The sequence below is a fragment of the Lycium ferocissimum genome, chromosome 7 (genome assembly GCF_029784015.1).
Source record: "Lycium ferocissimum isolate CSIRO_LF1 chromosome 7, AGI_CSIRO_Lferr_CH_V1, whole genome shotgun sequence".
NCBI lineage: Eukaryota > Viridiplantae > Streptophyta > Magnoliopsida > Solanales > Solanaceae > Lycium > Lycium ferocissimum.
In genome coordinates, this window is record NC_081348.1 from 19,859,766 (window position 1) to 19,886,840 (window position 27,075).

The following is a 27,075-nucleotide window of genomic DNA, read 5'->3' on the forward strand; positions in this document are numbered from 1 at the left end:
TCATGACACCTTCAAATCAACTATTTCTCCCCATTATACTAATTTTTTTCTTAGTCCAAAAAATTTTATCATTGAAAAAAAAATTCGAATCGGATTTGAGTTAGAAATAGTGAAACATAAATAGAGTAAACATTCAGTGAAAAAAATTATAACTTAAAAATAATAATAAGAGTAAAGTTATCCAAATATCCCTCCTAATTAATATTTTTTTTTAAGTAACACATGAAATAAAAGGCAGAGAAGACAGATAAAGACTGAAGGAGTAAAATGCTGCTTGATTGATATTGTTAGAGTGGTAAGAAAAATGGAGCTGAAGATGTTTATGCCACGTGTGAACTCACAAACCTTTTCATTCTCTTAAATTAATAATCTCATGTCTAAACACAAATTAATAGTTTTCAATCAACGTTACCTCAATTCTTCTTACTCCGTTGGTCAACACGCCACTTTAGAAAGGCGAATAAATCATTTGTCTTTACCTCACCCTTTAATCATTTTCTCGTAATTTCCGCTTTCTCTCCAAAAACATTCTTCATTTTCATTAAAACCTTCACAAAAAACTCGTGACAATTTGCAAAAAATGGCAACATCCGCTTTCAAATCCACTTCACGTAGAGGAACAACCACAAACTCCACATCATCCAAAGCTCCTTCTCTTATACGAAAGCGTTCCTTAAGTGTAAGCGCTATTTCCAGAATCGATATTGATTCAGAATTCTCTAATAAATGCGATAATCCTCTTTTCTGTACGGAGAATAATGAGGTAAAAGAAAAGGAGAATAATTTAGGTGTTAATAGGAGAAGTGAAGAGAGGGGAAGGACAGTTACGAGAGGCTGCTCAGGTGTTAAAAATGGGATTGGAAGGAGTGTTTCTAGGGTTCGAGGTCGGTCTGTTTCGAGAGGACATTATGGATCTGCTTATGAGGTTTGTAATTTCATGTTTTGTTCTTCAATTTTGGAAGTAGTTGTCTTTTTAATCAATTTGACCTGTCTTTGGAGTGCTTATGAGGTTTTGTAATCTGATGTTTCGTTTTACAATTTTTGGAAGTTTCGGTTTTGTGAATTGGATTAAGTGTACCAATTAGTTGTCCTTTAGATTAATTTGACCTGTTGTTGGAGTGAGATTTCTCATATATGCTTTAACATTTGGGAAACAAAAGTAAACTAGGATAAAAATGCTATCAAATAATTAGGAATTTGGTTATAGAAAATTTGGAGCAGTTGTTTGATGTGAAATATCAGAGTTTTGACTTCAAAATGCAGTTAATTGTGATTTAGAGTAGTATTAGATGCTGCAGAATTTGATTTTTTTGGATAAATTTTGATCAGGTTTTGGAGTGATATTTCTCATGTAGACGTTAACATTTGGAAACAAAAGTAAACTAGGATAAGAATGTGGGGAAATAATTATGATTTTGGTTATAAATAATATTTAAGCAATTATCTGATGTAACATATCGGAGTTTTGACTTCAAAATGCAGTTAGTTGTGATTAAGAGAATCAGATTGTGCAAATTTTGATTTTTCCTTTTATCATTTATTCTGTTTTAGTATGGAATGGTAGTTTGACTTTGGAGTTTGGAGGTAGTGGGTGAATCTGAAATGTTATGTCTAAGCTGGAAGTATAGTTTATGTTAACACTTACTATGTCGTTGCGTGTCGAAATTTTAAATCGTCTTTGGATGATTTACTGCTGATTGAAATTGGCAGACAAAGTAGATGAAGAGAGAATTTGAACAGATAGTTGGCATATGCTCGTAGTATGATTGATGCAATGCGCATCACTTTCGGTGAAAGTAGCAAACTGGGAAGGACTTGGTGAACTATTATTGCTATTGGATGTGATTGCGTAGTTTCTATATAGATGCTATTCAGTCTGCTTCACAAACGTATATAGATATTATTCATAATAGTTGAATTTGACAATCACAGGAAAAAATATATCGTGCTAACTGCTTTCTAAATTTTAAGTAGTAAAAGAATTTATGCTGTTTGCTCTGAAAAGGGTATTATATATGATGAGCTATTATCAGTATGCTAGCATTATCTTATTCTTCGATTTTGTTTCTTTTACTTCGGTAGTTCGGTTATCTTTAATATTTGTACTGTCAGTACTTTTCTTTCTTCAATAATTTCATAATACCTTTTTACGCTTGCACTTTTTTCAAACCATGTTATGAAAAACGATTCTCTTGAACTGAGGGTCTATCGGAAATAACCTCTCTACAAAACAAAGGTCGGGGTACACCTCACCCTCCCCAGACCCCACTGGTGAGACTATACTGGGTATGATGTTGTTGTTGAGTTGTATTTATTACAGAAACCAAACATGTATGTTGGCAGTTGTCTACTATATATGTGTGATCTGTGCTATATCACACTTGCTTTTACAGTTTCTTATTTTTTTACTGTGTCAGAATCGTATTCAGGTTGGGTTTTTTTACGTGCTAGATTCTTACTTTAAATTTGATATGATCTTAGAGTGAAAAGGAGCTACAGTCAAACACTGTCCAGAGAGTTTCATCGAAAAAGGTAGCTAACAGTTCCAAAAATTCCAATTTAGTTAGAGATGACACTGATAGAAGCAGCCAGACCAAGAGCTTAGCAGGAGCAACGAGGCATAGTCAAGTCACTGAATATTCTGAAGATGATTCTGCTGTGAGTATTATTTTGTGTGGTAGCATAATAACTATTTTCAAATATTTTAGGCTGCAGTTATGATCTCAGATATCGTTTTCTTTTCCAGAGTAGTCTGCATATTTCAAATTGGGAAGATGGAGTTTCAGCATGTTCTTTGTCAGAAGCCGAAGAGAAGACCATAAAAGCTGTTTGTGAGCAAATGAAGGTGAGTTCTTGTTTGGAGCATATTGTACTTCTGCCTATCTAACTACTATCTAACTATGTAATAATCACCTCTCTTGCTCAACACTGTTTAGAGAGTATGTTTATAGAGCACGTCAAACAGAAATGAGCGTCACATTTCTTGCAAGAAAGTATATTATTTGTTCTCCAACAATTGAATGTCTGGGATATTTGTCTTCTTATTTCTCAATTCCCATTCTTCTATTCCGCCAGCGGAGTTTGTCCTCTGGTTACTCTTTCTCTTTTGACCAATCCAAAAAGCTTTAAAATTGTTGGAAGAACTACTTTTACCTGCTTTTGGCTTTTCAAATTCCAAGCTGAAAAAGATAAAGGATGAAGTAAGATGTGAAGAAACAACTTGCACTATGCACGGGGTCACGTCTCTCTCCTAACTTTCATGCTTGGTATTTTCTGTAGGCGGGTATACTCTTGATTAAGAAAAGCAAATTAGGAAAAGAGGTCACTAGTTTATGCTAGAGTTGGGAGCCCCGGCGGTAGACTTAGAGATGGTGATGTGTTGGGGGAAGGGGTTGTGGAGATGGATGGATGGATTTTACTAGTTTGCTAGGAGAAGGTAAGTTTTTTGGGTTCACTAGGTTTGAGGGGTTGCAGGTGGGTTTGTTGAAGTCTCCATCAGTTGGAAGCGAGGCATCCGGAAGTGGATTTTTCACATCTCTTTCATTTTACATTGACTATTGGTTAAAGACAAACAAGTTTTTCTCTAATGACATTAAGTTTAGAAATTTATTCAGCGCTCCTTAACTGCTTATGCTATATGTTGATTATACACCTATATGATCAGGAAAAACAAAAAGCTTGATACTGAAACTTTTGTTGTTCTAGTTCATTTGCTCAAGAATATTCAACAGTTTCATTTTCACTTGTATTGAATGAACTATACTTATATATCTACCAATTGAAAAGTAAAAATCATTCTCTACTAAAATTTGATGATGTTTGACTTAGTTCTGTGGAAACAAACTTGTAATGTGATATAATTGGGGGACTTGGATAGGAACTTCAGAAACCAGGGAATAAAATTGTCAGAGGCTGAATAGTTAAGGAACAAAAACCTTGATTCCCTCCATTTCTGTAGAAACTCTGTAACATTGTTTTGTATCTTAATTATATTTCAGTCAGTTCGAAGCGACCAGTGGGGTGCTGATACTGCTACTAGCGGAATATATGAGACTGTTCGTTTCGAAGTGAGGCGTGCTATTTCTGATATTCAGACTGACCTTGAAGATGTAAGTTCAAATGGTATCATGGATACAAGAATAATTGCCTCTAGTAAGTGTCCTGGTATCTGATGGTATATAACAAGTTTGAGGGTCTGTCTATGCGTTAAATTAGTGTATAGATTTAAAGAATTATTTACACCTCCTGCTTCACTTTTGCCGTGTGCCCCTTTTTAAAGATTTAATTAGAGACAGTTGGTAATTTTAGCTGTCCTATTTGAGGATATTCGATTAATGCTTTTCAAATACTTTTCTGTTTTGATAAGTGGCGTCTTACAAGTTTGATTCTGCAAGGATGTGAGTCTTATTTTTGTGAGGATCCTCAAGTTATTACTTTGATTATGCATGTTGCTCTTTAATCCATTTTGGTCATTAATATGCATATGTGTGAGGCTATTTAATCATTTTGGTCATTAATATGAATATGCGTGTGGCCTTTTAAGTCGTTTCGGTAATTGATACAAATATGCACATGGATTTTGATAAATAGAGATAATGGAAATCAAAAGACTTGTGAAAGGTGAATTTTTTTTCTGTCTGCGGAAGGATGTCTGGTTTTCATTATCCATGTTGGTCATGGAAATATTGTTATTAATGTATCTTCAATTTTTTTTTTCCTGGGATAAAGATTAATCTATTTTCAGCTTAAGCATATACTGTTTTTATGCATGCCTTTTACTTAAAAAGTTGTCTCTCTTACATATTTTCTTATTTTGCGTTTATTTTAGGCTATCCGAAGGAACAATGTTAATGCTCTTACAACTGCTAATGTTGCTGATATCCCACCTAACTTGGTCAACCCTGAGGCTGTTGAATTAGTTTCAGACATTAGAAGGGAATATGCCAGAAAACTTGATGAGGTGATTTCTTTCATTGAAGATTGGTAGAGGGATAATTCTTTTGGCCATTCTTATATGGGGCTTCTGTATCTATTGTTAAAAGTGAAAGTACACCAGTTTTGTGTTGTTTGACTTATTAGTTTTTGCTAGTTTTCCGGTTGGCGATAGGGATAAAACTAAAGAATATGCTGATATCATGGTTCCTAATGCCAACAAGCTTGAATACATACTTAAAAGGATTCTGTTTTCTTGGGGTCCTTTAGAGGTCTGTCGTGGGGAGTACATTTTACTTTAGGCTTCTGCATGTGGAGTATGTCAGTGTTATAATTGTAATTGTATTTTTCTCTTTCTATTTCGTTATCATCCATTGCTGAAATTCTCTGTTACATAAAATTTGCAGTCTGAAGAGCGGGCTAGAAAACTTCGATCAGATCTGGCTGTTGAAGAGCATCGAGGCCAGGAGATAAGTAGGATTCTGAAGGAGATACTGTCTGATCCAAAGCCCCAACCTCCTCAGAGATCTCGTGCAGGAAGAAAAGTAGGTTTTCTCTGTGTTTTGCCTTCTCCATCTCCAACTTTAATAGAAAACGGGAAAAAGGAAAGTGCAAAATTTAAGCTATATCAATGTCCTGTTGATGTAGCATGTAAGGAGGTAGACTTGTTTATTTAGCTGCAATGTTAGTGGTTTTCCAGGGCATCTTGGATGCTATGAGAGCAAACTGAACTATTAGTAACAGTCACAGTGTGTATGCAGCAGTATATGTAGAAATAGGTGCATCAGAGTTCTCTTTTTCATCATCTGGCTTGAGATTAAGGGAGTGGCTGGCCTTTTCGTCTTTTCTTCTTTCTTACCTCTAGAGAGTGACCACTTCTTACAAGAATATCCTTTTTCATTCCTTACATTCTTTTTTGGTTTCTGGATCCCGTATCTCGAGATCCAACTACAATCTCGTGGTTGCATAGATACCTTTTAACATTTCCTTATTCAATATTTCCCCCCTCCTTTTTTTCTGGATGAAGAGCATATGGAATTAAAAGAAGATGGCTGAAATGGAGTAGTTCTACAGGACTGCTGCGATAAGAAATCATTTACCAAAGTGAAATGCGAGTTCTATAAAACTGTGACACCATGGTTGCCAGAAGGCTCAACTTATCCACAAGATGTGGTGTAGAAATGTGAATTTTTAGATGGATGTGCAGTTATACAGAACAAGACTAGATTAGAAGTGATGGCATCCACCAGAAGGTGCAAGTATTACACATACAAGATAAAATGATATGAAGTTGCTTGGTCATGTCCTGTTGTTACTTTCATCTTTCTTGCCATTCAACTTCGGCAATTACTTAATGCATCTTGAACTCATGGTATTGGCATCTGAACAATTTAGAATGAGTCTTCTGTGCCATAATTTTTGGACCTCTTACTATGTATGCTTACACTCTTTGTCCTTATATTTTCACTGCAGAGAAGTAATGAGAGGAAAAAAATGTCAAAACGTCTTACTGAAGAAGCACTGACATACTTCGATGAATGTGTATCCATATCAACTTTTGATAGCTCTGATTTCTCAGCACCAGAATACCCATCTCACAGCTCTGTTGGAGCTACTACAACAACTGGTGTAACCGCTCCTGTCCTACTAGGGAGTCCAAGCGCTATTTCTACGTCTTTCCCGGTAAGTTACTCCAACTACAAACAGGTTCCTCTCTCGATCTGGCAAAGGTTTTAACTTCATTATTCAGCATCAAAATCGTCTGATCTTTAAATACTTGAAACACTGGTTTTTTACTGATTCATTGAAAGGGTGCTGTCTCAACAGTCAACACTGTGGTGGACTACTCCTCATATGCTCCTGAGGTGATTAGCATATCATTGCTTCCTTGGGTATCAACAGTCAACACATATGTATTTTCTTGTTCATTTTGACAACTAAAGTCATCTTAATAACTCATATAATTACCCTAGTAGTGTAGACTGCAACTGAAAGACTCGATGTTAATGCCCAACAAGTCCTTCAATAGATGCCCTATCGTTGCTGGTTATAGGTTCTATCTGCATGTGGTGGAAGTAGAGTTGACGTCATTTATGTTAGTGTGTTATGTTGTTTTGCCTTGCTATACTTCCCTCCGTTTCAATTGATATGGCATAGTTTGACTGGGCATGAAGTTTAAGAAGGAAAACGTTTGGAACTTATGGTCTTAAACATACCATGAGATTTCTGTGGCTATAAATGAATGTCACACTAAGGGTAAAATGGGAAGTTTTTAGTTAAATTATTTTAAAATGTAGAATGGTTTTGGAATAGAGTAATAAGGAAATATATAAAATGCAAGGGAGGGAGTATTGTTTAGTGTACCTGCAATTCTGCATATGTCTTGCATTCTTGTGTCATGATCAATAGATTAGGTTGAGAAGAGAACAGAGGGAGTATTACATAGTTTTGTCTTGGATGAAGGAAAGAATTTATTGAAGAAGAGATGCTAAACAGGCACATCGGTTAACAATATAGAGGAAGTTTGTGAGGCAGTCAAAAGGCGCAGGATAAAGCACTAGACCGCGAGTGTTTCTCCCGCATTATTCTAAAATGAGAACAGATAAGAACTCAAGCTTTTATTGATCCAAGCCTACAAACCAAAAGAGATGCTAATATAACATGGGGTCACTTGCTCTGACGGGATCAGCTGCGCAACTAAAGCTTTCCTTACTATTTATGGGGCGGAACCCTTGAAAGAGAAATCATCAGTATTATACGAAATGAAGCAGTGTCTAAAACAAAGTGAGATGAGATATTGTAAAAGCTGTAAAGTGTTTAGTCAAATTTACGGTGATAATCCTAAAGTTGAATAATGAAATAGAAAGACAGATGAGAATATAATTTTAACTGGTCAAGATTGATACGGGATGCAAACTATGATTTACGCGAGAATACTTTATTGGGACTAAAAAAGAAGGAACATTTAAGGCATGATAGTATTTTACTCTACTGCTTGTACTATGGAAAGATTGACTGATGCCTATTTGAGTCATCTTGGAGATTCATCAATTTTCTTCTCAAATTTATAAACCCCTCACGGGCTTTGTTCTAGCGGTAAGAGTACAACGTGTGAAGTGTGGGTTAGATCACAAGTTCGAACTCTGCCATAGACGAAAAGCTGGTATATAAGTGGAGAAGGGTAAAGGGGCGGACCCTTGTTCCACCAAGTTGCAAACCGTACGTCATTGGTCCTCAAATTTCTCGGTTATCAAAGAAGAATTTTGTAGACCCCTCATAAATCCAAATCAAGAACGTTTCTTCTCATTCAAAAAAATAAAAGAAAATTGTAGACCCCTAATGGGATTGAGATTGTATAGAAACTGGACGATCACCTATTATTGCTTTGCAAATTCAGTTTTATTAGCCTCCCTAGATTATATCCTGCCTCCTGTGTAAATGGAGATACAACTTCCATTGAAACTGTCCCTTTTTGTTCATTTTAATTTTATTTCACATAGGTTGCAGATATGGTGAGCTTGAGAGATATTCAATATGCCACCTCCATAAGCCTTGTTTGTAAAGTATGAATCTTGATGCATATACAATAAACTCAACTAGCCTCCTCTGGCAGCAAAGCTCTAGCATTCCTAGGTCTAGACTAGCAAATTATGTATTGAATTGCCATGCCTAGGCCCTATTTCACTTGTTTGTTCATCGCCTTAAGCGAGCTGACGAAGCAACCTTGAATTTCATGAAAACTCATATGGTCATGAACCTATGAATTGATACTCTCTTTTTCTCCTTCCCCTACCCTTAGTCATATTCACACAACAGCATCTTAAAATACAGTGAAGAATCGTGATGGTGGATTACAGTTTGGTCATACCTAAAGTTGATTTCCTTCTAACAGATAATGGCCAGCCACATTCAGCGCGTCGATAGTCATGAAGATTCAAGTTTAACAGCTAACAGCTACAATGATGAACATCTACCATATCAAGTCAAGCAAATAGGCAGTGTTCCAGTGAGGGGAGAACAAATCCAGTTCTCTTTTGGTCAGAAATCACCAGAAAGCAATCAGACTCGGGAGGACTTGAGGAGTTACCTTAAGCATTTTGAGAAAGATAAAAATAAAGATGTGTTCAACTCGGACACTACCGGAGCCTTTTATGATGCAAAGGGATATAAATTGCAAGGTCATACCGAAAGCTTACTTTTTGGCAGGGTAGTCTCAAGAAACAGGATAGATTCTGGAGGTCTGCACCTGTGCCATGGAGGTTTTCCAATTACGTGTTTCCCATTTGGTTTTACATGAGGAGGAATCCTGTGGCCTTTTTTTCCCCATTCTTTGAGGGTCGTGCTTTTGTTGTTACTTCTTTTGTCAAAAATGTATTTAGCTTTTTGAAGAGTTAAAAGTTAGTGTAGAATATTCAGAGAAAGAAAGAAGAAACGTTAGGCAAAATGATTGGCAGGTCGAAGATCGCGAATTGTACATTTTTTTTTAACACCCTGCAGCTTCTGGTTGTAAATAGGTTCATTTGGAGCTTATATTTCAACGTCTTAATTTCTTTTATCTCTAATTATTCCTCTGGAATTTACTTGAGAAATAAATTTGAGCCCTAGGTGTTGAGTGTTTTATTATTTTCATTATTATTAATTTTTATGTTTGTGCCTTCCAATATTCACGAGAATTACCTCAAACTTCTTTTGGATGATTTCCCCTTTTTACCCTTGAGCATCCCTCCCTCGAAGCATCACTCAAGCATGCATTAGCACGCTTTAATTTAATGGACAATATAAAATAAAGTAAAGCTGCATCAAAGCGTTAACTGTCAGTTGGCAGTTCATTTAACACTATTATTAATTTAGATAGTTTAATCATATCATAGTCAAGTCGTAAAAGCTAGGGTTTCTACAACCATAATGAAATTCAAACTAATATCAAGAATTTAGAGTTAAATCTTGCCTTAATTCTTGAGGTCCACAGTGCCGCAGTCCGTCCATCATGATTCCCACTCTCAGATTCAAGGTAACGGCAGTTGAAAAAACTGTGAGTAGGTAAGCCTTTAGCCCATTGATTTCCTTCTTGTCAATCCACCATGACCGCACTGCACAGCCACCATGGTAGCTGATGAGGTTTTATCTCATCCTCATTCTTTCATTTGTATCCTCAAGTCATTTCATCAACTGATCTCTCCATTTTAGAAAAAATAAGGCAACACATACGGACACGCCTAAAATTAACACGATTTTTTACTTAAATAGCTTAACGTACCTTGTAAACACTTGTAGTAGGGCCTGAGTGTATTAGTTTGACACTTTGACAACTTGCCTGAGTTCCACATCAAACAGGCATGTGAAAAGGCTATTTTTTGATGTGATGTGGCTTCCAAGGATAACTTTCACCCCTTTTATTTTTGCTCTCCTCTTCACTTCAAAATACAAGATCCAATTTAGCCTAATTTAACCCCCTTCTTCAATCAGATGTTTTTTCCTTCATATCTCCTTCTTCTCTTCGATACAAGCTAGAAGTTGGTAATCAAACTGGTCCGCTTCTTCAATTGTTATGGATGTCGGGCTTGTCCTACTCTTCGGTGGCCTTTTCTGATGAAGCTATCGTGTATTGCAGATGCGGAAATGAAACATTATAATGAAGACTTCTTGACCCAACTAAATCCAGGTCTTAGGTTTTGAACTTGTAAGATTCCAAAGCTAAAACTTTTTTCTTCCTTCTAGTTATTAGTAATCCTTTACGAGATGATTAATTGATGGCTTGTGTTTATTGAAACAATTTAAAATATTTAAAGGACATACGAATAAATCATGGTCAATGATTTTCTTATTGGACTCGAGAAATTCGAACTGTATACATAAATTCGACAAATGGAGTAATTATTTGTTGCTCTATATTACGTAGCCAATTAACTAGATCCTGAGTTGATGCCTACTTCTTGTTGCCGTTTGCCATCTGCCGTAATTGGGAGGTGGTGATGACATCTTTGCCCTTTCATCTCAGCCTCTGCCCTTAAAACTAAGGTGTATTCTGTTGGAGCTGTATCCTTGTAAGTTGAACCATCTGGTAGAATCCTTTGACTTGATGTTTTCTTAGATATTTTACGGAGTTGCCATTCAATATGCTCAAGTTATTGGTGCACATACCTAGATGGACCAAAAAATTGATACTTTCTCTATTTGTGTTTGACTTGACACATTTTTTAGGAAGTAATAAATAAAATGATAATTTTATTATATCACCACTTATTATTATACTAGCAATACATGCCGTGCGCAATGCACGGCTTTAATACTTTTCTATTCACTTTAATTAGCCGGTCTTTAAGGTTTGTATTTTGAAAATAACTTTTAAAAACATTCTAATTGTTATTATATATACAAAATGTATTTTATGTACCATCACTTTAGTTGCAATTAAAAGTCTTTGAGATGGAAAGAGTCGGGCTTTTTTATCATTATCATGACAATGAAAGTTGTTCATTGATGTAAAAGAAAACTAGTAAGAATATGAGGGAAAATTAATATTTTGATTCTAAATTTTTTCTTTTAAATTCTTTAATATTTTATATGTATACCGACAGGTTGATATCCATTTCAATTAAGTAACTATTCAGATCCAAACATAAAAATCATTTTGTTGTATATATTGGATTAAAATATTTTTATTAAATTAATTAAAAAATATATTATATATTTTTATATTAATTGTTACAAAGAAATCAAAATTAGAAAGATATATGTTATATCATTAATCACCAAATTTTAATTCTGAAATGAAAATATAAAGTAATACATTTTATAAATGTAAAGAAACAATAATCAGAGACTGCAAAGGAGAGTAAATAAGTAAAGTATTGACAATGAAGGAAAATGGGGATAAATGTCACTCCCTCCCTTTACTTTTACTTGTCGATGTTAACATATCAAGAAAAAAAAATTTCTTCTTCTTATTTTACCCTTCACATTAATTATTCATTTTCAAATCATTTTCTGAGGCTATTGAGACGATATATCAATAAATATGGATAATATGATAAAATATATACTTGATTTATTAATTTTCAAAAAACGTGAAAAGTCAAAAGTGAACAAGTTATGTGTAGGAGCATTAAAATAACTTCTGGTGCAAATTTGCATTGCTATTGTTCGTTCTCTCTTCACGTTTAAAGTATTGACAAAGAAGGAAAACGGAGGTAATAGCAACAGAAAAGAAGATAAATATAGAATAGAAAAATAGACATATATTTTTAGTAATGTGGCCAAGTAATATGGACGAAGGGAGTACTTCATTTTTATTAATTCTTAAAGAACGTAAAAAGTCAAGTATAGTAATGTGGCCAAGTAATATGGGACGGAAGGAGTACTTCATTTATTAATTCTTAAATAACGTGAAAATTCAAAAATGAACAAGTAAAAGTGCACGGAGGAAATAAATATGTGTCGGAGAATTAAAATAGAAGTGCACACATGTATACATGAGAAGAGAATAAATATTCATTACTATGACATATATCCACGTGAGATTTATTAATTGTCAAAGAATGTGAAAAGTCAAACATGAACAAATTAAAGTGCACGGAGGAAATAAATTTGTGTAGGAGAATTAAAATTGAATTGCATTAAAAAATGAACAAATAAAAGTGCACGGAGGAAATAAATGTGTCGGAGAATTAAATTTAAAGTGCATACGTCTATACATGAGAAGGGAATAAATATTAAGTACTATAACACATGTCTACATGGGATATAAAAATAGTTGGATAAAGTGTACAAATTATATAGCTCAAGGTACAAGAATTTAATGCGGGTACAATTCGTGAAGCAGCAGGTACAAGGAGGGACTGCTGTGTTCGTCCCTCCATGTCACTTATTATATATTGAAAGTCATTAGAATGAATTGAAAATAATTAAAGTATTAATAGTAAGGGTAAAATTGGTATAAAATGATACTCCCCTTGTTTCAATTTATTTGTCTTAATTCCTAGTTCTTTATTTGCTTTTCCTACTGAGATGACTTCGTCATATGGGGAACTTGTCGATTAGAAAACATTAAGTAGGCATTTGGCCATGAAAACCAAATATTTTTCACTTTATTTGAAATTTTGAAGTTGGAGTTGAAGATGAAATTGTGTTTGGTTATAGTTTTGCAAAGAATATTTGATTGTTTGAAAGTACTGAAAATGAAAACAGGTTTTTGGCCAAACATTTTCCGATAAAAAGTGAAAAATTCTTATGGCCAAACGGGTCCTAAAAAACAGGTTTCATATCTTTGTTAATTTATGCAGGAACGTGTCAATGCCGTGCTGTATTCAACAACCTGGCGATATCAATAATTGTCCAATTGAGCAATTTGCTTTTTCTTACTATTATTATTTTTGTCTTTGACTCAAATTTTACAAGTTAGGACTATGAAGAAGTTAAAGACTGCAGAAAATAAGCAAACATCAGAAAGTATTGTGACTATTCTTTAAGTTGCAAGCATGGCTGATGTCCAAGGCTACTGGTTAATTGGCCTAGCTTCTAGCATATTTATCTGGTTTCTATTCAGAAATAGAACGAATTCTCGCCTTCCTCCAAGCCCCTTTTCTTTGCCAATTATCGGTCACCTGCACCTTCTTGGTCCAATTCCTCACCAGGCACTTCACAAGCTTTCAAACCGCTATGGACCTTTGATCCACATAATGCTCGGTTCTGTGCCTTTTCTTGTAGTTTCATCACCTGAAATGGCCAAAATTTTCCTAAAAACTCATGAAATATCCTTTTTAAATCGACCACAAGCAGCTATAGTAGACTACTTGACTTACGGCTCGAAAGACTTCATTTTTGCCCCTTATGGACCTTATTGGAAGTTCATGAAGAAAATAATCATGTCTGACCTCCTTGGTGGTCGAACGCTGGACCTGCTTTTTCCTGTAAGACACGATGAAATAAAACGTTTTGTTATGTTATTGTTACAGAAGGCCAAAGCAGGGGAGGAAACAGATGTAGAAGCTGAGCTTTTGAGGGTCACAAATAATGTAATTTCAAGAATGATAATGAGAGAAAGGTGTTCCGAAAATCAAAATGAAGCTGGGAGTGTAAAGAAGCTGATTCAAGATATAGCTGAACTCAGTGGGAAATTTAATCTGTCAGATTATATTTGGTTTTGCAAGAACTTGGATTTGCAAGGTTTCAGAACGAGGATTAAGGATGTTAGTGGCAGGTTCGATCAGATGATGGAGAGGATCATCAATGAACACCAAGAAGCAAGGAGGATGAGAGATCAAAGCAATGATGGAAGTGAATTCGTGAAAGATCTTCTTGATATTCTTCTCGATATAGCAGATGATGAACACGCGGAGATGAGACTGACAAGAGAGAACATCAAAGCTTTCATCCTTGTAAGTTTCTTACCTGTTATAGTGGATAAAGTCCGGTAGCCATATGCGAAATTCTCCCTAAATTTCACGCTGCCTTTGTTGCATCATAAGGAAAACTATATCGACTGTAGATGTTCATCTGAAATGACTATAAAGATCAAAAACCTTGATTATACTTAGTATAACATGAAATATTTGAAGATCATTAGAAATATTTGAAGATCATTTATAATCTGTTCATGCGTATAATCTTTAAGCTCTTGGGATGAATAGCTAAACTTTGCTTGCCTAATTAGTCAATGAGATAAATGTCAATTATCTTAAATTATCACAATAATCAAATAGGGTTGTCTGATTAGGAATAGAATATGCTTTTTTATTGCTTCTAAGTCACCAATTTTGATTGAATTGTTAATCCATAAGTTGCCATCTTTCTCATACATTTTCATTCTGATAAAGTTGAAAATCAGTTACCTATAGAGTACTCAGAAAAAAGAAAGTTCCGATGATGACAAAATCATTTGAAAGGTTGTTACTTCCACATATCTTATCTTTTCCCATCCGCACGAATAAAAATTGTTGAATGGATTTCATTTTTTTAAATAGGACATATTTGCTGCTGGCACTGATACCTCAGCAATCACAACAGAGTGGGCACTATCAGAGCTGATTAACCATCCAAGCATTATGCAGAAAGCAGTACAGGAAATTGATATTGTCATTGGAAAGAACCGACTTGTCAAAGAATCAGACATCACAAACCTCCCATACCTTCAAGCCATAGTTAAAGAAACTCTCAGATTACATCCTACTAGTCCTATAATTGGTAGAGAATCAAGTGAAGACTGTTCCATTGAAGGCTATCATATACCGGCAAAAACTAGAGTATTTGTCAATGTTTGGTCTATTAATAGGGATCCAAATTATTGGGAAGATCCACTTGAGTTTAAACCAGAAAGATTTCTTAGCGACGAAAGAGGTCATCAGTTGGATGTCAGGGGACAACACTATCAGTTTCTGCCATTTGGAAGCGGGCGAAGAAGCTGCCCTGGAACTTCTTTAGCATTGCAAGTTGTTCAGACAAGCCTTGCTGTCATGATTCAGTGTTTTGAATGGAAGGTTAGTGGTGGAGTGAATGGTAAAGTGGACATGGCAGAGGGAACTGGTCTCACTCTTCCTAGAGCTCATCCTTTACTTTGTATTCCAGTGGCTAGGCTTAATCCATTTCCATCTATGTAAAACTTGACGATTAGTATTTACATTAAACAAACACCTTATATCGAGAATGGTTAACAATATGATTAGTTTATCTATATTTTCAATAACGATGTCAGTTTACGCCTTCCTCCACCCGCCAACCAGGTTGTAGTCTAGCTTGAGATATGAAAGCAAGTGGTCCAAGTAGGGTTGAGAGGCGGATCTAGATTTGAGATATGAAAGCAAGTCGGGTCCTATTTTTAAGTAGACGCTAGGCTTTTTGTAGCAAATATGCAACATAATTAACATCTTAAACAAGAATCACAGTTAAAATTAAAAGTAAAATATGTATAATTGATTTAGCTGTTTCCAAAGCTTTAATTGACAACATTGTTTGTCTTTATGTAAGCTACAATAAGCACAGCAAATATATATTAGCTAGAGTATTGATGATCTCGACCATGTTGTTATGAATTTTATCAGATAGCCTTCTTGACAATCAGTACATTCACAGTTATAACATTCGCCTGGGCACAATTCTCGTCTTTCAAAAAGTGAAATGGCATCATCCGCTTTCACAGTACTGTCCTTTTACTACTAGTGTATTTAATTGTAAATAATCAAGTTTGCTTTTCTCTATTAGCACCTGTAAAATGGGAAAAATCATAAGCCAATATAGAGTCCTTCCTTGAATGCATCCTTTGAAAGTCGACCTCTTCTAAGCAGGCATTTCTCTTTGCACACTGCAAAAATGAAAGAGACTGTTGTACTCTTTACACTAGCTCTGAAATGCTGCACCCTTTCTGCTTTTCTAGTTAGCAACTTATCCAGAAACAAATGTATCTCTAAACTCCCATTTTGGAACGAAAATGGGAGTATTGCGCCCTTTAATCCCCACAGGCAGATACATGCACGATGAATTGGTGTAGTTATACCAAGTAATTGCTTATTACTACTATATAGAAGCATGGGTTAAAACCCATGCTTCGTCGTCCGTTAGGCATTTAAAAAAAAAAAAAAAAAAGTGTGGTCCCCATATTAACACCAACCAATATTAAAAAAAAAAAAAAACACCAACCAATATTAAAAAAAAAAAAAAAAAAAGCACCAACCAATATTAAAAAAAAAAAGTAAAAAAAGTGGAACCCACCATCTCCAAATTCACGGGAAAAAAAAAGTGGATCCCGTATTAATAAAATCAAGCAATATAAAAAAAAAAAAGTGAATCCCATATTAAAAAAACAAATAATGTAAAAAAAAAAGTGTAAACTTTGTATTCGTAGCAAACACTAATATAATAAAATTTTAGATACGGAGCACAAACTACAATGTTATATTAATCGTGTTTTGAATATATATAAGTGAATCCCATATTAAAAAAACAAACAATGTAAAAAAAAAAGTGTAAACTTTGTATTCGTAGCAAACACTAATATAATAAAGTTTTAGATACGGAAAGACAAACTACAATGTTATATTAATCGTGTTTTGAATATATATATATATATATATATATATATATATATATATATATATATATTATATGCATAAATTTAAACTATAACCCATGCTTCGTCGTCCGTAGCTCCATAAACAAAAAAAAAAAAAAAAAAAAAAAAAAAAGGGTGGGCCCCATACGAAACACAACCAACCAATAAAAAAAAAAGTGGACCCCATATTAACAAAATCAAGCAATATATAAAAAAAGGGGTGGGCCCCATACTAAACACCACCAAGCAATAAAAAAAAAAAGTCGTATATTAACAAAATCGAAACGAATATAAAAAAATAAAAAGTTAACCCCATATTAACAAAACAAATAATGTCAAAAAAGAAAAAGTGCAGACTTTGTATTCGTAGCAAACACTAATATAATAAAGTTTTAGATACGAAACGTAAACTACAATGTTATATTAATCGTGTTTTGAGCATAGTATATATATATATATATATATATATATATATATATATATATATTATGCGCATAAAAATAGTGTAAAACTAATAATGTCCTAAAAAAAAAAGGTGCACCCATAAAGGATGGTAAAACTATCTTCAAACAAATACCAACGATATAAAAAATAAAAAAATAAAAAGAAGAAAAAAAAGTGGAACCCACCATCTCTAAACTCACGAGAAAAAAAAAAAGTGGACCCCGTTCGTCGTCCGTAGCCCCTTAAAAAAAAAAAAGTGGTGGGCCCATACTAAACACCACCAAGCAATATAAAAAAAGTGAATCTCATATTAAAAAAATAAATAATGTCAAAAGAAAAAGTGCGAACTTTGTATTCGTAGCAAATCTTAATATAATAAAGTTTTAGATACGAAGCGCAAACTACAATGTTATATTAATCTTGTTTTGAGCATAGTGTGTGTATATATATATATATATATATATATATATATATATATATATATATATAGCAAACTAATAATGTCAAAAAAAAAAGTGCACCCCATAAAGGGTGGGCCCATACTAAACAACACCAAGCAATATAAAAAAATAAAAAGAAGAAAAAAAAGTGGAACTCACCATCTCTAAACTCACGGAAAAAAAAAAGTGGACCCCATATTAACAAAATCAAGCAATATCAAAAATAAAAAAAGTGAACTCCATATTAAAAAAACAAATAATGTCAAAAAAAAAAAGTGCAGACTTTGTATTCGTATTAAAACACTAATATAATAAAGTTTTAAATACGGAGACAAACTACAATGTTATATTAATCGTGTTTTGAACATAGTATATATATATATATATATATATAAAAGTAGTGCAAACTAATAATGTCCAAAAAAAAAAAAGTGCAACCCAAATTAAAAAATCAAACAATATTCATATAATTTTCAAAGTATCTCATTAAGTTAATAATGATGGATTCATTGCCATATGCGTATCAATTCATTAGTAGGAAAGCAAATGAAATTGCTTTTCTTCAAAAGGTTATGTAGCCAAACCATACAATTTTAACTTTCTTTTTTATATTAATTTTGAGATCTAATCTAGATATTAAACCGTTGTATTTCTTTATTCCGCCAGTGTCATTTATTTGTTATGTTTACTAAAATAAATATACTTAAAATATTTATATTTTAAAATAAGATAGAATTTAATTACTTTTTTATTTTTATTCTTACTCTAATAAATGTGAAAAGAGATTAATATCGTAAAAAAAATATACCAAATGGAGATCAAATAATGAATAAGGTAAATTAGTCAAATTATAATTCTAATAGACATTTACTTAAAAAATCATACAAAAACAACATGACAAGTACAATGAGCTAAACCGAGAATATTTATCAAAAATTAAAAAATAGTATTTCTTCGTTTAAATAGAAAATCAATTTTTATTTTATTTCGTTTTAAACATGTAAAATTAATTTAATAATTTAAATTAGAATTATCCAAATCAAAATTTGATAAAAAATAATAAGTATTTTACACCTTTAAATTAATCGAATTAAAATTAAAAATATCAACTAATGCTTAAATATTGCTATTATTTTATCTCAAAGAGAGGAAAATAGTTTCCTTTTAAACAAGTCTTCTCTTTTAAAAAATATTAATAAATTTACCGATTTTGTATTAAGTAGCAAACACTAATATAATAAAGTTTTAGATACGGAGCCTTATTTACGATGTTATATTAATCGTGTTTTGAATATAGTGTATATATATACACACACACACACACACACACATAAAAACGATATCCAAACTTATTCTGTCTGGCATGCATAGATGTTTATAATGTAAAATGTTAGGCCCGTGCTACCGTCTAGTATTATTACAAAGATGAAACTAAATACAAAATTTTCATTTATCACCCACGCAAAATTTTTGTTGTACGAAATAGAAATAATTTCATTGCTTGATGGCAGCTACAATTTTATGTGGTGTGTGCTTTTCTAGCATGAGTTTACAACATTTCTGTAGCAAGGGGCGGACGTTCTCTTCCTGCATTCTTGCTGATCATTAGTGCCACTTAAATATGACGGGAAAAACTATAACTATGAAAGTGTAATTAAATCTCAAACTAAAACGAAAAATTTCTGTTGATGCAATTTAGCAAGAATCACCATGGACAGAAGTTGCTAATAAGATTTGGCAAATATTGCAACTTCATCTGCTGAATTGCCCGTCATCAAGCACTTCATTGGTTCCTCAGGCTGCTCAAAAGGGAAACATCTAATGGTTGCCCCTGTTTCTTCTTTCACCTTCAATTCTTCCTCGTCACTGTTTTTTTTCAGTATGGCATCAAACACGTCAGTCCCAGATCACCGACAAAATATACAAGGAATGAACTGTAGACACCAGATACAAAAGAAAGGAAAGTATAAGAAGAGGTTTTACCCAGCTGACCAAGGCCCCCTGGCCCATTTTCCTTGAGCTATTGCCTCCTTAAGCTCATTATATGAATACACGTCCACAATGTTACTAGAATGATATGATTGGGCAAAACAGCAAATCAGAAAGGAACTCAATATCCAACACAAAAAGACGCATGAGACACAGGCACTAAAGCAAATGGCGAAGCGTTAATCTTTGATACAAACTGTACATTACTCCTTTTTCTTTTTTTGATAGGTAACTGTACAGTATACATTTTATATTCCGCAGACCAGTGATCATTGAACTTAAACTTAGGAAACTAGCAAAAATCTTTGCGAAGGTTGAATTTCTCTCAAACCACTGACATGCTCAAAAGCTTGGTAAGGTTCATCCACTACAAGTTTTCGTCAAATGAAAGACAAATGGAAGAAAAAGTGTGCGCCAGAAAATTCAGTTCATTGTACTGACAGCAAAATAACAAAATTTTTAGAACTTACCTGTCACGAAAAGTTGTTGCCCTTTCCAAAAGCGATGATTGGACCTCATTCAACTTGTCTTTGACGTAAGCCACCAGGGCTGAAGGCTCCATGGATATTCCAAAAACTTTCCCTTGCTTTCCAGGAACATCTCTTCTAGAGATGACCACAGTTCCACTTGATACATCTCGCGGGCCAATTTCAATCCTCAAAGGGACTCCCTACATAGGAGCAAGGTGTATTACAGGGTATTATCAAACAAACAGTTCATGTTTGGCCATAGTCATGGGCCTAAAACCATGTACATCAAATTTCAGCACAGACTATATCATCTGAATCCAAGAAAAATGCCAGGACTAGACAAAGAACTTCAACCAAGGGAGAGAAATTTCATCAGAAACTAAGGCCTACAGCCGCAAAAGCATTTTAGAACTGCCGGTGACTAAAACACCTAACTATTTTCTTGATGAAACACTAAAATGCATGTTCTCTCAGTTTTATTTTGGTAGTCATTACCTTTGAACTTTATTCATTTCCTTGGAACTTTATTCATTTCCTTTGAACTTTAGGTCCTTATAACTTCTGAATTTCTATAGAGGTCAATACACACCTTCATTTCATAGTAGTTAAATTTCCATCCAGGTGTTCTCTGATCAGAGTCATCAATCTTCACTTTTATCCCTGCAGCTTGTAAAGTTTCTTTCACGGATGATGAAGCAGTCAAAACTCCTGTCTTCTCATTGTCCTTCTTCCATATTGGGACAATAACGACCTGGGAGCATTCAAAAAGAAAATATTTGATCACCATGACCCACTAGCCGAAATTGCTATCTACAGAATGCCTTTATATGCATTAATACACAACATAAAGGAAGACCAACTCAACTTTTGTCCACCCAATTCATAATTTCCTATTATTGTCATACTACTTCAGCATGGTGATTCACAATCAAGAACTCAATGCCGTCACCCAACAAGTAGAGCAAGAAGTCATACAATTTGAGACGATTAATCAAAACTTGCTAGATATGAAAATTAACCAGTTAAAAAGAAGTTTTAGGAACCTGCACAGGAGCCAGCCTTGGGGGCAGCAGTAAGCCAGCGTCATCCCCATGTGTCATGATGATACCTCCCACAAAGCGAGTGCTAATTGCCCATGATGTCTGCCAGACATGTTGTCGTAGCCCATTTTCATCTGTGAACTGTTTAAACATTAAAACTGTTATACTAAAGATAACCTGTTAAACAAAGAGGGTGATAGACGCTTCAGGCAAATAATTATAGGACCAAAACAGAAATTTTAGTATTTCACAATATTTCCATCCTATACATGAGTTGTCGCATGGTAAGAGTGATGTTATGGGTTGGTCTCAGGAAATTCTCACACAAATTTTGAGCTCCTATAGGCAGTTGAAATTAGCGAAAGTCACCCTATCCACCCAACTATGAGAAGGAAGAAGTGGTTAGATCCCAAAGAAGTCGTAAAGGAGCAATGGGGCCACATACTTGGTAAAGGAAAACTGTACTCAAGGGTGTGGCCTAGTGGTCAATGAAGTGGGTCGAGAACCATAACTGTACTTAAGGGTGTGGCCTAGTGGTCAATGAAGTGGGTCGAGAACCATAATGTCTCAGGTTCAAATCTCAATGGATAGGCGAAAACACTAGGTGATTTCTTCTCATTTGTCCAAGACTTTGGTGGATAGAGCTACCTGGTACCTATCTTTGATGGGAGGTAGCATGTATCCCGTGAAATTAGTCGGGGTGTGCGCAAGTTGGCGCTGACACCTGGTTATAAAAAAAATGGAAAAGGAAGAAATGGATTTTGGAAAGGAATCAAGCATGTATCCCGTGAAATTAGTCGGGGTGTGCGCAAGTTGGTGCGGACACCACGGTTATAAAAAAATGGAAAAGGAAGAAATGGATTCTGGAAAGGAATCACAGAAATCACAGAGATGAATCCAAAACACATCCTACAGAGTGTCACCAAGAGAAAAAGAGCGGGCCAGGGTTTTGCTAGTCATCAATAAGGAATTGCACGAATAAATGTCTCTCAAGTTTTATCATTTCCTTGTCACTTTAGTTGCAGCAATCAGTATTGTCATGCTAGCATTAATGCTTAGAAGTGGAAAATGGAAACTTGAGCCTAAGAGTTGGTACTTTTACACTTGTACGATTTGTAATTAGAAAAAAGATCTGTAATCTTGGAGGAGACAAGCCATGAAATTTGGAGGAAAGAGGAGTTGTAACAGGTGAATCATAAGTGAAAGCCAAAGACAAGGGAGATGACTGTATTGGCTACATACTCGTTGAAACTTTATCTTTTTTTTAAAAAAAAAAAAAAACTTGACTTTAATATATATTAGGAGCCCGTTTGGATTGGCTTATAAGTGGTCAAACCAGCTTATAAGCTTTTTTTTGGTTTTTTAGGTGTTTGGCAAACCAGCTTATAAGCTAAAAAAGTGCTTAGAATAAGCCAAAAAAAATAAGTTGGGGTGGCCCAACTTATTTTTTTGGCTTATAAGCTGTTTTTTGGTCAAACCAGCTTATAAGCCACTTTTTTTAAGCTAAGCCAAACGGGCTCTAGATCTCTTGGCTCAATTGCTTAAAACTACACAGAAGTTCACTACTGACTCATCCTAACAAGTCAAAGATCACGACCCTTGGTCAACCCAACCATGTCTGACTGCTGATGAAGCATGTTGAACAGCAACATGAGACAAATCACTCCATATAAAAACCGTAATGGTACTTAAAGCATGACAATTCACTAAATAGCGTCATAATACTTCAATTGAAGGCAATTATCAACATATTCATATTCTTACATTCCAAATTTACCTGTGTTCCAAATGCACGGGAAAAATTCTGACCCAGGTTGTGGCTTGTGCCCGCCTGTAAAGCTTTCCTATCCCCCATCATTGCTTCAATTGTATAGGTCGTTGAAGCACCGGCAAACGTCTCCACCCTCGATTTCCTACCTGCAATAACAGGTATTGCAGCTTGCTCATAAGCAAATTTCGTATATACATCGATCATCTGCATTGCCTGAAGTACAGCAAGTAGCAATGTGTTATATAAAAACACTAACTGGAGAATACTCTGCATATAAAAAGATAAGAACCTCTTTTTCTGCTTCTTCTGCAGTGGCATGGGCAGTATGGCCCTCCTGCCAAAGAAATTCAAGCGTCCTAATAAATGGTTTGGTTCGCATCTCCCATCTCGTGACATTTGCCCACTGAAATACATTAACGAGATAATATGAAAATCAGAATAGTCTCACTTCTTAGAGGTAACACAGTAAAAAAGAAGGATGTGATTGAAAGAACCTGATTGATCATGAGAGGAAGGTCACGGTAACTATGAATCCATTGAGTAAACATATGATTCACAATTGTTTCACTAGTAGGTCTGACCTGCCAGAACCTCAAAAAGGTAAAAGATCAAACCCATACTCAGATCATAATATTGAAATACAAGCAGCATCAAAGATGACATATCTTAAATTACGTTTTCTTTATTTCTCAAAAATAATATTTCTCAAAATTTTAATGTTACCTTCTCAAAAAAAAAAAATATTTCTCAAAATTTTAGTAACATGCCATTCATAAGAATCTTTCAGAATGTAGCCATTTGAAATGAGAAGGCTACCTATGATTCAAGAATGGAGGAATTTATTTTCTTTTTCTTCGTTTGGATGGACCAAATCAGCTACATTTCCAAAAGGTGGGGATAGTTGCAATTTTTCCTTGACTAGGCAAGGATCGTATTGTCAATTTACCAGCACTTTTTTTTTTTGGTTCCCACTCCCCTCCATTCCCTTTATGCTGGTACAACATGGATTAAATGATCCCTAACAGTGCACACACCATTTTACTAGTACACTATACAAGACGTGTCAACAAGGAGCAGAAAAGTAAATAAACATGATAAAGAGCAGTGACACTTACCACAAGCTTTTCTTCAAGTTCTTTTCCTCCTCCAACAGTAACGAGAGCTAATTCTGGACTGAAACCCTCAACATGACTAGCTTCTTTCTCAATGAAGGAATATGGTATAAACTGAATAATAATTGCATCAACGACACATGATTAGACTAAAACAGCAAGCAGAGATATCCAATAAAACCGCAATATTAGTAAATGTGAACTCGGGTAATCAAAAGAAAAACTGAGAAGTCATGTTGGGCTGCCATAGTACTCTCCGTTGACAAAGTTGAACAAGTCATCCTAAGGAAAAATCACCTTTAAACTTTTTTATACAATATTTGAGCAACATAGAAATATTATCAAATTTGTGCAATAACCAAGTGAATGATAGCAACGTGTAAGAGAAAAAGTGATAGTAATATGTTTGGTAGCGTAAAGGGGAACATCTGTTGGTGCCATAAATAATATATCATACATTTTTTTTATATGTAATATCATCATCTCTTTTTCCCAGCTCTAGGGCTACCACTTTTAACAGAAAACCTTCACTAATATAGAATGGGACTGTCAATACACCAAAATAAGAAGGGGGGAAAAAAGCAACTCAGGTTTGTGGCGGCGTTATCAACATGCCAGATCAAACCATAAGTTAATTTCGTCTTTGCCACTCCATTATGCTCGTGCACTTTTACTAATTAAGGCAAAGATGCATAACTTTATGATCGCATGTACATGATAATCCCAAAAATAAATGTACCTTGAAAACATGCAAATATTTTTTCAAATCAGATGAGTTTTCAAGAAAAAAGCCCACAAGTTTCATCTTTTACAACAAGATACATAATAACTCATACATCAACTAACAGACAACTCCTAACCCACCGGGTACCAAAACTTCAGTTCTCAAGTCACACTCATAGTTACTTATACTAATAAAAGTCTATTTCACAAGGAAAACAAATGTCAAAAGTTGAAGATTCCACAGGTTGAAAGAGTAACTCCACCTGAGGGAAATACATGTTACTGTGTCCAGTTTCTTTAAACTTCACATTCATGTACTCCTGCACCAATCAAAACAAACTTTAGATAATATTCAAGTATTCAACCAAAAAGCAGATAGAAACGGAAGAAGTTCCAAAACGAATAATGGGGCTCCCATAATAAGATAGAACCATCTAATTCTCAATCCATGTCAAGAAATTAGTTCCTAATTGTCTAAAAATGCAATCTTTACATACTCAAAAACTATAAAAGTACATAAGCCACAATTTCCAAAAACTACAAATATTCAAAAACATTGTAAACAGGGGATTGAAGCAAATGCAAGAATCCCCAGACCCTGTTGGCAAGAAAAGAACAAATTGCTCGGGTTCTCCAAAATTGTTAAAACATATTGAGGCAGCTCCTTTTTTTTTTTTTCCTTGCAAATGAACAATAGGCTTCCTATGACAAGGTCAAACCCTCTAAGTTTTGAGTTCATAGGGCATTAATTCCTTATTTTAAGAAAATTAAACTCTTCACATGCCCAAAAACCTTAGAAGCACTACAAAACCTCAATTTCAAAAATAAAAAACATTAAAGAACGGTCTTAGTGATAAAGAAACAGAATTATTTAGCATTCAAATAGTAATATTTGTTGATATAAACGATATGGAGGGACATATAGCATAACCATAGGGTCCAAACCCTCTAATTCCTTATTATTTAAAATTAAACTCTTTACATACCCAAAAACCATAGAAGTGCTACAAAACCACAACTTCAAGAAATTAAAAATTACTAGATCATGCTCTTAGTCATAAAGAAAAATAATTATTTAGCATTCATGTGGGACACTAGTTCCTTATATTCTGAAAAAAATGCAATCTTTACATACCCAAAAACTACAAAAGTACAAAAGCCACAATTATTCAGCATGAAACAGTAATGTTTACCTGTATAGCTTCCCAAATAGCATAACCATAGGGTCTAATAACCATAGTACCACGAACAGGTCCATAATCAGCAAGCTCAGCATTAGCAATTACATCCAAATACCAAGCATTAAAATCCTCTGAACGTGGTGTTATCACTCTCTCTTTCTCTTTCTCTTTATCAACAACTGCACCCACCACTTTCTCGGCCGTGGAGAAAGGTCGCCGGAGAGGTAACCGGAGACGCTGTTTTATGGCCGGCGCCGGCGACCTGACAGTGAAGAATGAAGTTAAAGCGGGTAGCCTTAGAGCCCCCATTTTGGATTTCTTGGTGAGTGGACTCCTTTTTTTTTTCTTTTTCTAGCCAAAGGATTAATAGGGCCTTTAGATGAGGAATTTGAAGTTTTTGCAAAAGTATTGCCCTTCAAAAATACCGGTTTTTAGTTTTTGTCCCTTATATTTATGGTTTTTAATTTTTGAGATCTTGCTCTTATTTAATAAAAATATTCAGATCTGTCTAGCTCGATATAAGTTTTATAATATTTATTTTGGAAATTGAAGTTTTGACTTCTTTCGGCACAAATTCTGTAAAAATTCAGTTATACAACATAAATTGTGTAGTATTGAAGTGATAGTGGTTAGGCTTGGAGCTCCCCATTGGATTTCTTTGTGAGTGGACTCTACTATGTGGCCAAAGGATTGTTAATAGAAATTAGATGAGGAATTTTTGGAGAAAATGACATAAATGGTCCCTTAGGTTTTAGTTTATGTTCAAAATAGTCTTTTTTTGGGAAAAGGGTCAAAAACCCTCTACTTTGGAAAAAGGGTTTAAAAAATATCCTCCAAACTTATTTTGGGTCAAAAATCTCTCATCCTTAAAGTTTTCAAATATACCCATGTCTTAACGGAAATTATCCCCGAAAAGAACCGAAATCATTT

At 34.5% G+C, this 27,075-nt stretch overlaps 4 protein-coding genes across 7 annotated transcripts in view; 2 read left to right on the plus strand and 2 right to left on the minus strand.

The window, feature by feature from the left end:
- Positions 1-486: 486 nt before the first annotated feature.
- Positions 487-9,487, plus strand: LOC132063675 (uncharacterized). 3 transcript variants are annotated; one of them, XM_059456338.1, is made up of 8 exons: positions 487-925; positions 2,482-2,658; positions 2,747-2,855; positions 4,003-4,109; positions 4,829-4,960; positions 5,340-5,477; positions 6,406-6,615; positions 8,825-9,487. In XM_059456338.1, the coding sequence occupies exons 1-8, from the start codon at positions 581-583 to the stop codon at positions 9,227-9,229; spliced, it is 1,623 nt and encodes a 540-aa protein (XP_059312321.1). In that variant the 5' UTR covers positions 487-580; the 3' UTR covers positions 9,230-9,487. The 3 variants fall into 3 exon arrangements, with proteins under 3 accessions (XP_059312321.1, XP_059312324.1, XP_059312323.1); XM_059456340.1 differs by having other exon boundaries at positions 488-925; positions 2,747-2,845; positions 3,999-4,109; XM_059456341.1 differs by lacking the exon at positions 4,003-4,109 and having other exon boundaries at positions 2,747-2,845.
- A 3,817-nt stretch (positions 9,488-13,304) lies between these two features.
- LOC132062583 (3,9-dihydroxypterocarpan 6A-monooxygenase-like) lies at positions 13,305-15,596 on the plus strand. The gene is made up of 2 exons (XM_059455123.1): positions 13,305-14,309; positions 14,895-15,596. Exons 1-2 carry the CDS (start codon positions 13,410-13,412, stop codon positions 15,525-15,527), a joined length of 1,533 nt encoding a protein of 510 aa, XP_059311106.1. The 5' UTR covers positions 13,305-13,409; the 3' UTR covers positions 15,528-15,596.
- Positions 15,597-19,513: 3,917 nt separating this feature from the next.
- Positions 19,514-26,514, minus strand: LOC132063677 (proline--tRNA ligase, chloroplastic/mitochondrial-like). Its single transcript, XM_059456344.1, has 11 exons — positions 26,158-26,514; positions 25,228-25,284; positions 24,245-24,355; positions 23,624-23,710; positions 23,419-23,532; positions 23,136-23,342; positions 21,362-21,499; positions 20,908-21,069; positions 20,319-20,518; positions 19,843-19,926; positions 19,514-19,725 (listed from the first exon to the last, which is right to left on the minus strand). Exons 1-11 carry the CDS (start codon positions 26,452-26,454, stop codon positions 19,584-19,586), a joined length of 1,599 nt encoding a protein of 532 aa, XP_059312327.1. The 5' UTR covers positions 26,455-26,514; the 3' UTR covers positions 19,514-19,583.
- The window catches only part of LOC132063678 (proline--tRNA ligase, chloroplastic/mitochondrial-like), a 64,541-nt gene continuing 56,979 nt past the window's right edge, over positions 19,514-27,075 (minus strand). For both annotated transcript variants that reach the window (XM_059456345.1, XM_059456346.1), the window contains exon 12: positions 19,514-19,583. The gene's annotated coding sequence lies outside the window, so the exon portion shown is untranslated. The remainder of the gene's footprint in view (positions 19,584-27,075) is intronic.

Excerpts from the sequence above, each read along its gene's own strand:
- LOC132062583 (XM_059455123.1), top strand. The coding sequence starts at position 13,410 with ATGGCTGATGTCCAAGGCTACTGGTTAATTGGCCTAGCTTCTAGCATA. Across the intron at positions 14,310-14,894 it reads ACATCAAAGCTTTCATCCTT|GACATATTTGCTGCTGGCAC; the intron begins GTAAGTTTCTTA and ends TTTTTTAAATAG.
- LOC132063677 (XM_059456344.1), bottom strand. The coding sequence starts at position 26,454 with ATGGGGGCTCTAAGGCTACCCGCTTTAACTTCATTCTTCACTGTCAGG. Across the intron at positions 25,285-26,157 it reads CTATTTGGGAAGCTATACAG|GAGTACATGAATGTGAAGTT; the intron begins GTAAACATTACT and ends TGATTGGTGCAG. Across the intron at positions 21,500-23,135 it reads CCCGTGCATTTGGAACACAG|TTCACAGATGAAAATGGGCT; the intron begins GTAAATTTGGAA and ends ATGTTTAAACAG.
- LOC132063675 (XM_059456338.1), top strand. The coding sequence starts at position 581 with ATGGCAACATCCGCTTTCAAATCCACTTCACGTAGAGGAACAACCACA. Across the intron at positions 4,110-4,828 it reads TTCAGACTGACCTTGAAGAT|GCTATCCGAAGGAACAATGT; the intron begins GTAAGTTCAAAT and ends CGTTTATTTTAG. Across the intron at positions 5,478-6,405 it reads GATCTCGTGCAGGAAGAAAA|AGAAGTAATGAGAGGAAAAA; the intron begins GTAGGTTTTCTC and ends TTTTCACTGCAG.